The sequence below is a fragment of the Folsomia candida genome, unplaced genomic scaffold (genome assembly GCF_002217175.1).
Source record: "Folsomia candida strain VU population unplaced genomic scaffold, ASM221717v1 Fcan01_Sc050, whole genome shotgun sequence".
Classification (NCBI taxonomy): domain Eukaryota; kingdom Metazoa; phylum Arthropoda; class Collembola; order Entomobryomorpha; family Isotomidae; genus Folsomia; species Folsomia candida.
Window position 1 is genome coordinate 226,754 of NW_019091242.1, and position 10,244 is coordinate 236,997.

The 10,244-nt window shown below is 36.6% G+C and overlaps 1 protein-coding gene across 1 annotated transcript; it reads right to left on the bottom strand.

The window, feature by feature from the left end:
• Positions 1 to 5,635: 5,635 nt before the first annotated feature.
• Positions 5,636 to 10,020, bottom strand: LOC110862182 (doublesex- and mab-3-related transcription factor 1). The gene is made up of 3 exons (XM_022111361.2): positions 9,457 to 10,020; positions 7,015 to 7,095; positions 5,636 to 6,659 (listed from the first exon to the last, which is right to left on the bottom strand). Exons 1-3 carry the CDS (start codon positions 9,636 to 9,638, stop codon positions 6,008 to 6,010), a joined length of 915 nt encoding a protein of 304 aa, XP_021967053.1. The 5' UTR covers positions 9,639 to 10,020; the 3' UTR covers positions 5,636 to 6,007.
• Between the last annotated feature and the right edge of the window lie 224 nt (positions 10,021 to 10,244).

The window sequence follows — 10,244 nt, forward strand, 5'->3', positions numbered from 1 at the left end:
GTAGCATGAGAGCTATTGAATTCCTCTTGTCCGTCTGTCTGTCTGTCTGTTCACGAGTTTTTTGCATCAATTGATGCTAATTAATAAGCCCCAAGACCATTTTAACCCTAGTTTGTAGCACAATTGGTATCCAAAAATCGTTAACGCAAAATGGTGCGAAATAATTGGAGGAATCGATGTATTCTGCACCAATGATTAGGATTAACTGAAAGTTCTAGTTAGCCTAAGCAGCCTATATTTAACCTCGAAATCGTGTCAAAATTTAGTCCCAATTTTAACCATTTCGGCTGCACCATTGGTGCAACATTATATCAAATTTCTTTTATTTCCCGTTTATTCTGTACCATTGGTGCAAAATTATAAAAAAATTATGCACCTATTTTATCCGCTTATTTTGTACCTTTGATGCAAAATTATATCCAACTACTTATACCAGGGTGAGCTACTTCTAACGTTACTACGGTTTATTTTTCATCGATTTAAATAAGCAGTAATGCAGGAAGGATGACGGGTGGTACGTGTCACGATAAGTGATGCATACATAAAATACATACACGTGCACATTCACATGTGCATACATACATGCATGCATAACTTGCATATGCAAATGAGTCTAATTCAAATACATAGATTGGCCTTTAACTATGTAGTGAATTTATGATCTGATTTGAGAAGTACATCCTTTCAGCTTATACAGGATCACTGGTAATGGTATGTACATACGCACGCGTAATCAAGTGTCCTGGCAGGAAACGGGACATAATTTTAAGCTAAACATAATTCCGGAAATTTTCACAAAGGATTTTCAGCTTTTAGAAGAAGAGATCCTCACATGTCAGAAATTTACACATATTTCGGATACATACTTCCCTCCCCAAAAGAGCAGCTTCTTTTAAGTAAAAGTTACCGTAAAAGGAAGCCAATTCATACCAGATACCGATACCATATTCACATGCGCAGTGGCCGCGGAGCGCGGGTGCATGGGGACAAAGAGGCAATATCCCCACGGTTGATCGATGTCCGCATCATCTGAATACCTGTTCAAAAATTTAGTTTTCATTCAAAAGTCAGTCATCCCGATTTCTGACTGAAGATTTTCATTTACATTCAGTCATTTTCTTTCAAACTGATTTCATTTTCTCCTCAGCGGATTTCATTTCTACCTTCGCTCCATGTATTAAGCATAGGGTGAAAAATGAAATGGTGAAAAATCCTTCATTCACAGTAATTCATCTAAAATGACTGAATTTTTCACTCATTTTCATTCAAATGACAAGAAATTTATTCTCATTCACTATCATAATCAGTGAAATGAATGAACAAGTGAACAGGTATGTTTATCTGCCCATGTCATATAAACCCCTCCCTCCCCTATCCTACAATGGCAATGTCCCCACATGTCCCCACTGCTTCCGCGGTCACTGCACATGCGTATGTACAGAAATTGGTGTAAATGAATGCACGTCTTGTTTGACTTGATTGTCTGTTTCCCAGTTTAAGCAATATTTACGCTGATCTCTGTCCAGGACCTCCCTTGTTGGTGTTGTGCATCTCCTCTCCCAAATGTGGAGACCCTTCATTCAATAAATCCTCTTTATTTCCCATTTCCGTCAAAAGTTTGGAAAACAAGTTGTAAAAATGGGCATGAGCGGCCTTTCCACAAAAGAAAAGTGGACTGGACTCCACAAAAATCGCTACATTAGTCAGGCATGGATTACTTTTATGTCTTCTTTTCAAGTCTTGAATATCCGTTTTAAATAGGAAGAAAATCACATGTTTAAAAATTACCCCAAAATTGTCAAGTTTATGATAAAAAAATTAGTTTTATCTTCTTACAACAATGGAGGTCTCGCAGCGCATGCGCTCCGATTTTGGGCAAATTAGTGTCAATCGGTTACAAATTTAATTAGGATGAAATTTGCGAAGGACACAATCTCCCAATGGGCTCGTTTCGCAGAGATATTTGCATCCCAAGAGGAGAAAACGCGTCCTAAAGTCGACAAATTTTACACTTATTTCCAACTTTACTGCACGTTTTCTCCTCTTCGGATGCAAAAATCTCTGCCTAACGTGCCCATTGGGAGATCGCGTCTTTCGCAAATTTCATCCTAACTAAATTTTTGCTCAATTCAGCATTTCAGGTGCAAATAACCACTTGCAAGAAATTGGGATGTCGTGTCATTTGCAACTTTCATGTTAATTACATAAATCTGGCAGAGATATTTGCATCCAAAGAGGAGAAAACGCTCAGTAAATTATGAAGGGGTAAAATTTGTCGACTTTTCGGCGCTTTTTCTCCTCTTCGGATGCAAAAATCTGCGCCAAACGTGCCCATTGGGAGATCGCGTCTTTCGCAAATTTCATCCTAACTAAATTTGTGATCGATTGACACTAGTTTGCTCACATACGCCGCGAGACCCAAATTCTGCGTAAATTTAACGCCATTCCATGAAGATGCGTATAATTAATAAAACTATAATTTTTTAACAGGTGTATTCATTTCCTTCAGTTTTTGTCAATTCGTCCACAAACCCACGTTTGGGAGGAAATGAGATTTTTGAGATACCTAGTGTCAAAAATTTAATTAGTATTAAATTTGGGAGATCGTGTCTTTTGCAAATTTTATCCAAATCAAATTTGCCATCGATTGACACTAATTCCTCAAAATCGTAGATCACACGCTGGGAGACCTTCATTGTTAACAGCGTTTCATAAAAATACGTTTGTACATAAAATTAACAATAGATACGATAAGGTCGTAGCAGGTGGAAAAAAAATCATAAATTACATTTACGAATACGACAAAGTTGACAATTAATTAATACTTTTAATCTTTTAGTTTAACCACTTCACCCCTGAGAGACGAATATTTTCATACCTTTCACCCCTAGTAACGGCGAATTTTTTCTTCCCTTGACCCCGAAATTTTCACCTACTGCGTGACGTTAATTACTGGGAGATGAATTGAAAAATGGTGTTCCCACCGGAATTATTCTGGACACTTTTTTATGAAAGTTGATGCGAATAACCATTTGGGAACGGATTTTGAGTTGTAATTTGCCTTTGTGCATTTTTGCGAACCACTAATGTTTATAGCCGAAAATAGCCAACACGCCGAATTTAAAAATGATTGTAATTGCATGGAAAGTTGCACAAACATTGATTAATACGTGCATAATAGTATATATATATTCGCAAAAATCGATTATCGCGCCCCAAGGGCCCCAGAAGCCGATTTTAGCGGGAAAATTAAACATAGCAAATATGGCTTTCAATTCATGACATTGGCTTTAAATAATTTTGTAATTAGACTAAAATGTGTAAAAATTGCTTCTTGTAGATTTAACATGCATAGAATTTACGCATACTTAGGGCGGGAAAACAAACGTTTTCTTACAGTGACTTAAAATTGATAGCAGTGTTAATGAGTAATTATAGCATCAACTGTTCGAAACCATACTTTAGCGCATTTTGAATATAACTCAATTTTAACGGGAAAATTATATGCTACTTTCCAGACAATCTCTTAATTTTCCCGCCCAACGAGATTTCATCGGCTCCAGTGGTTAGTTTTCCCGCCAAAAATGTTGTTCGGACGTTCTAAATCCGAGAAAAACAATTTCACTAATTTTATCTGAAAGTGCTGTTGAAATATGGGACGAAAATTCCATGCAACAGCAGTTTTCAAAACTGGGCGTGTTAACTAGAAATAGCCAGTTGGCTATAAATTGTTTTTACCTCCATTTATAACTTTGGTTCCGAAGAGGCAATTCATCTTCTCGCCCAAATGGCGGATTGTTGACTCAAAACTATACTTGGAAGAGCAATGACCTATTTTTTTTCTGGATACGACACATAGTCGTATGCCGGTGGGAACGGAAAATACGCCACATAGTCGTTTCCGTTGTCAAGGGTCAATACGACACATCGTCGTATTTCGGAGCCAAGGGAACTTACGCCACATAGTCGTATTCGGTGTAAAGGTCAAATACGCCACATAGTCGTTATAGGGGCGAAGTGGTTAACGCCGTTTCATGAAAATGTGGAGAATGAATAATATGATAATTTCATAGGTTTTCATCTGACAATTATATCTGGAAAATTTGAAGCTCTCGATTAAAAATAGTAGAAACGTAAAACCATGTCTTAACAGATTCCAAACTTTGGTGTGGATTAATCTGTATACATTTTTTTTATTCGAAATATACTCATAAATTTTTAAAATGGCGACGACTTTCTCTTCTTTGGTGAAATAATTGTCGTGTCCTCGCCCTCTAAATTATGACCAGTCTAAATAACTAATTTGCATGTTAACTTCAGTATTTGATACCCACCACCACCACCAATTTCTTCATCACTATCATAATCATACATGCTCACATTCATTTATTTAATGATGAATGAATAAATTATTCATTCAATATTCAAAAATTGAATGAATATTGGATGAATATTTTGTTCTGATTTTTAATATATGAATATTGAATGAATATCTATTCAATTCGTGTGAATGAATAATGAATTAATATTTTTTTAATGATTCATTTTTTTTACTAAATGCTTAATACATAGGGAAAGTTGAGAAATTCATCTAATACTGTGAATTTTTAGTAAAATGAATAATGAAGGAATGGTGAATAATGAATAAATATTGAATAATTTTCTTACAAATTATGAATGAGTGAATAAGGAATGAATATTTTTTTTCAAGGCTTTGAATGAATAAATATTTTTTGAACATGTATGATCATAATCCCATCTCTCCATTAAAGGAGCAGGGAGAGAAGAGGACATTCTTTTTTACTTACGTACTTGCAAAAATTTTATTACAACAAATATATCCACAAATTTTATGTCAGCTACATATATATCGATTACATAAATTGTATAAATTTATTTTATTTTAGCTTAATATCGATTCAACCGAGAAGGAAAATAACGCCGACGACTTTCTCTTCTTTGGCGAAACAATTATCGACTCGTCTTCTTCCTCCTCCTCTAAAGTATGACCTGTCGAACTAATTTGCATGTCAAGGTCACTATTTGACATGACACCACCACCAATTTCGTCGTTACTATTATGATCTTGTCTCTCAATTGGGGGAGAGAAGAAGGTACTATTTTTTTATTTTTAAGTACTTGTACAAATTTTTATTTTAAATATATCCACAAATTTTGCCATTCCACAATTTTGCCATTACAAATATATGCACAAATTTTATTGTTACAATTGCACGCACAAATTTTATTTTAGCTTAATATCGATTCCACCGAGAAGGAAAATGACGATGACTTTCTCTTCTCCGGAGAAATAATTATGGTCTCTTCGTCTTCCTCCTCTTCTAAATCATGACCACCCGTCTAACTAATTTGCATGTCAAGGTCACCATTTCCGACACCAATTTCATCGTCACTATGATTAGCTCTCCTTTCCACGGGGGATGACACAGCAAGACACGCCGTCGTCGTCGCGAGGAGGGAGTAATACGCCAAGAGTGAGTAGTAATAATTAGCAAGAACAAATTTTATTGTTACAAATAAATGCAAAATTTTATTGTTGCAAATATACCCACAAACTTTATTGTTGCAAATATATCCTCAAATTTTGTTGTTACAAATACACCCACAAATTTGATTCTAGCTTAATATCGATTCCACCGAGAAGGAAAATAATGATTGTCTCTTCTTTGGTGAAATAAGGGTCGTCTCGTCATCCTCTTCTAAATCATGACCACCCGTCGAACTAATTTGCATGTCAAGGTCGACACCCCCACCCCCACCAATTTCGTCGTCACTATTATTATCTCTCCTTTCCACGGGGGACGAAGGGGGGGCCGTCTTCGCGAGGAGGGACGAATACGCCAAGAGCGAGTAGCAATAAATAGCAGGAACAAATTTTATTGTTACAAACATCCAGAAATTTTATTATGATAAATTTTATTTTAGCTTTTTTAAGTACTTGTACAAATTTTATTGTTACAAATATATCTACAAATTTTAATTTATTTTAGCTTAATATCGATTCCACCGAGAAGGAAAATAACGACGACGACTTTCTCTTCTTATTTGACGAAATAATTGTCGTCTCCTCGTCCTCCTCTAAATCATGACCTGTCGAACTAATTTGCATGTCAAGGTCGACACCCCCACCAATTTCGTCCTCACTATGATTATCTCTCCTTTCCACGGGGGACGACGATGGAGGGGGGACTGGACACGTCGTCGCGAGGAGGGACGAATACGCTAAAAGTGAGTAGTAATAGTAGGAACAATAACTCCCAAAATATTCTGGGGGGAGAAACGGGTCTGATAAGTGACGACTAAAATTGAACATATTTTCCTCCTCCCGTGCCGTCGTGGTCGGGTTGTTAAACTGGCTTTTTAACAGTTCCGGTTCCGCAAACGTTTTTCTGCGCCGGAGTCTCTGATTCGCCCAGAAGGAGAGGGGCGATGAGGGGGTGGGGGGAAGGGAGGAGGGCGTCGGAGGAGTGTCGTGATGGGCATGGCACGATTTTGGGATTCTGGGGGTCAGTTTGTGAGGGGGGTTTTTCTTGGTGGGGGTCGTGGGGGTCGTTTTGGTGACGATGTGGTCGGAGGAGGAATCAGGGATGGTCATTTCGGAGGAGGAAGGATGCTTCGATTTTTGGGAGAGTTGGTGCCTGGAGGATTAAATAATTAAAAGTTTTTAACAAATAGAGTACGTACAAATTTTGGGAATGCGTATGAAAATCGTCAGAATGTTGGAAATGTGTGTGTAAATCGTCCAAATTTTTAAAATGTGCATGCAACTCGTAAAAAATTTTATAAAAGTATATGGAAATCTTCCAAATTTGGAAAATGTTTCTCAAAATCGTCAGAATTTTGAAACTCTGCCTGAAAATCGTCCAAATTTCGAAAATGAGTAACAAAATGTCCAAATTTTGAAAGTGTGTGTGAAAATTGTCCCAACTTTGCAAATGTTTATTAAAGTTGTCCAAATTTTGATGTACAAATTTAAATTTTCAAGTTATGTACCTTCTCAGCGCTACTTGCGCTGCCATGATTCGTTGTCGCTCAGCCACTAATTCGCACATATCGCAAGGACACTCTTTCCATCTTTAAAGAAATAAATTTACAGAAATTTAATTTTAAAAATTTAAAAATCCACATTTTCTATATTTTCATCCTAATTAATCGACCTCGTAAAAATATTACATTTGATTTATTCAATTAATTTGCTCCATATTTGCACAAATTTGCAGAAATTTAAGTTTTGAAATTTTAAAAACCACATTTTTTCTAAATTTTTCATCCAAATTAATAATGACCGCGTAAAGATGTTGCGCATGATTTATTCAATTAACTTGCTCCATCTTTACATAAATTTACAAAAAGATTGTTAAGGGACAAAGGTGTTTCTGTGGCCTTAATTTTGACCATGTTGCCAGCATGGAGGATTTGTGAAATATCTTTTAAAAAATCTTACAAGTCTTCTTCTTCATTTTTATGTATGTCTCAGAAATCCTCCATGTTGGCATTGATGTGAAAATCACATCCGAAGGGGGTAGGTTTTGACAAAATATGCAGTACTCAAACCCAAAAATACCAAATTATGGTAACTATGTAACATATTTGAATTTTATTTTATTATCGTGATGATAAAATTAGCCCGAGCCAGGACTTTTGGAACCGTCGTGTCCGTCCTTCTGTCTGTATATCAGGATTATGATAACTCCCGTTAACCTTATCCTAAAGACTTGAAATTTGGTACACATGTAGTATGGGACAAATAGTGAGTTAAGTTCGAAGAGGAGCAAATCAGTTAACTGGTTGACCGGTGTGGGTCGTCTGGATGGGTCGGGTATTATCACCAAAAGTTCAAAATTGTCACAGAAAGCTGAAATTTGGTACAGAGATTACTAATGGCTTCTAAAAGAAGAATATTGATTCAGATGGGAGAACTTTTTGTCTGGAGGGACCCGAGGGGGTGACCCATACCGATTTTTAAAAATCGTCATATCGAGTTGAAATTTGGTAAAGAGGTTGCTTCTCATGAAAGAGTATGCAATTAAAAGTGAGCAAGGTGTAACCAGAGTGGCCCATAGGGTGACCCCTTTCTAAAAGTTGGTAGACCGATATTCGAGACATTGGTCATATGCACTATTGATTGGGAAATGGTTAAGCGTGATGGAATTTCGCCAAAAACGCGTGCGGGCTGAAATTCAAATCAAATCCATCATCCATTTCCCAATCAATATGCACATATGTGTACAAAATTGTACAATAGCTGCATCCATAGTCCGTGATTTGTTAGTGATTTGGTGATGCTTTCACAGGTTCATGATTTCAGCATGTTAATCACCATCAGAATTATAAAATCGACCAATCAGAAAATCGGAATAAAAATATTTTTGAAAATTATGGAGTATGGATGCGAGAAACCATCAAATTATGACGAAATCATGAACAAATCACGGACTATGGATACAGCAAATGTAATGACCGAATTACTATTTGAATCACCCAGTAGGGTCACCCCCACTGGCGGCCACTGGTTTTCTAAAACGGTCGTCGAAGACTGAAATTTGCCATGATCCTGTAGGGATATGCCAGGTTAATAAATATCAAGTAAATTAAAAGATTTTTTTGCCGTGGGGACCTAGCAGGGTGACCCATACTGGTTTTAAGAATTGTAATTTTCAGCTATGAAATTTTTAGCCTCCATACCATATCAATTTTTAAAACTACGTCTGCGTATTAAATACAATTTTGGATGGTCAAGATTTTAAAGGGGTGCTGGGGGCAGATTTGTAATTACTTTAAAATTTTAGAAGCGGATTCTGGTCCCGACTAGGACTAAATGAGATCTGTACTGTAGTTTTAGGCCTTTTAAGATGGCCTTATACATTTGTCAGGATTCTGTCTGTCCGTCCGTCTGTCTGTACGCACGATAACTCTCTTTAAACTTATTCTATCGACTTGAAATTTTGTACACTTGATCTTCGGGTAAAAAGTAAGGATGAGTTCGAAGATGGGCATGATCGGTCAAATGGTTGGTCGGTGGGGGTCTTTTCCACCCAAATGTGTTGCCCTTAACTACCAAGATGGCATTAATGCCATCTTAAAAGGCCCCGCAAAGTTGCTTGGAGTAGGTTTTTTTTAAATAATTAATATTACTGGTAAATACCATACGAAAAGACATGAGATTTTGAAATTAACAGAAATATGAATAGCTCGGCTCGGGCTATGTCAAGTACACCGTTGTTGAGTTAAAATTAAAATTAAATGGTTACAAATCGGCTCGTGGCAAAAACAAAAAAAATGGGCGCTGCAGGGCCCAGGAAAATTGCTTATCCCTTAATAATCTTTATTTTCTGAAGTTTGCAAATTTATAAAACCACATTTTTCTAAATTTTCATCCTAATTAAGGTTGAAAAAAACTTTGATCTAATTAATTCAACTAACTTAATAATTTACCTGCACATTTTTTTATGGCCTCGAAGACACGAAATTACCCCGTGATTCCGACATCTCGCACATTTTGGCGTTCTCAAATTTCTTCTCCGTTTAATTATCGGAGGATGAATCGGGTTAAAAATATCTCCTCCCACTTTTATCGGACACGATTTTAACGAATTTTTCGACTTTTGCTGATCCATTTTTTCCCAAATTTTACTTTATCAACACACTTTCACTTCTTTATTTATTTCCTACCACACAAAAAGTGTATTTTAAAAAATTCAAATTTTTCGATTTTTAAACTTCAAAATTCAAAAAATGTAGAAAAAAACTGTCCCAACACCACACCAAACTGAAATTTAATAAGTCGTAAAACCTTCCTCGTTACACAAATTTGTGGCAAATGAGTCCCAAAAATTTCTACTATTTTCAATTTTAAAGTACAAAAATTACACAAATCTAACAAAAAATATCTGTCCCAACACCAAACCAAAGTGAAATTGAACAAGTCTTAAACCTTCCTCGTTGTCTGGATGAATGAGAAATGAGCCCGAAAAAGTGACCACTTTTGGACTAATTGTGCGTCTCCAGCCCCAGACTGACTGGGATCTTGGGGCATATGCAATCTCTTTAAGTAGCAAATCTGTCCATGTTCATACTTAACTTTGTAACTCTCCGAAGAAACCGAATCTTGAACATGACTAACTACTTGACTACATACATGTGCAGTGACCGCGGAAGCTGTGGGGACATGTGGGGACATTAATATTGTAGGATGGGGGAGGGAAGGGTTTATGTAGCATGGG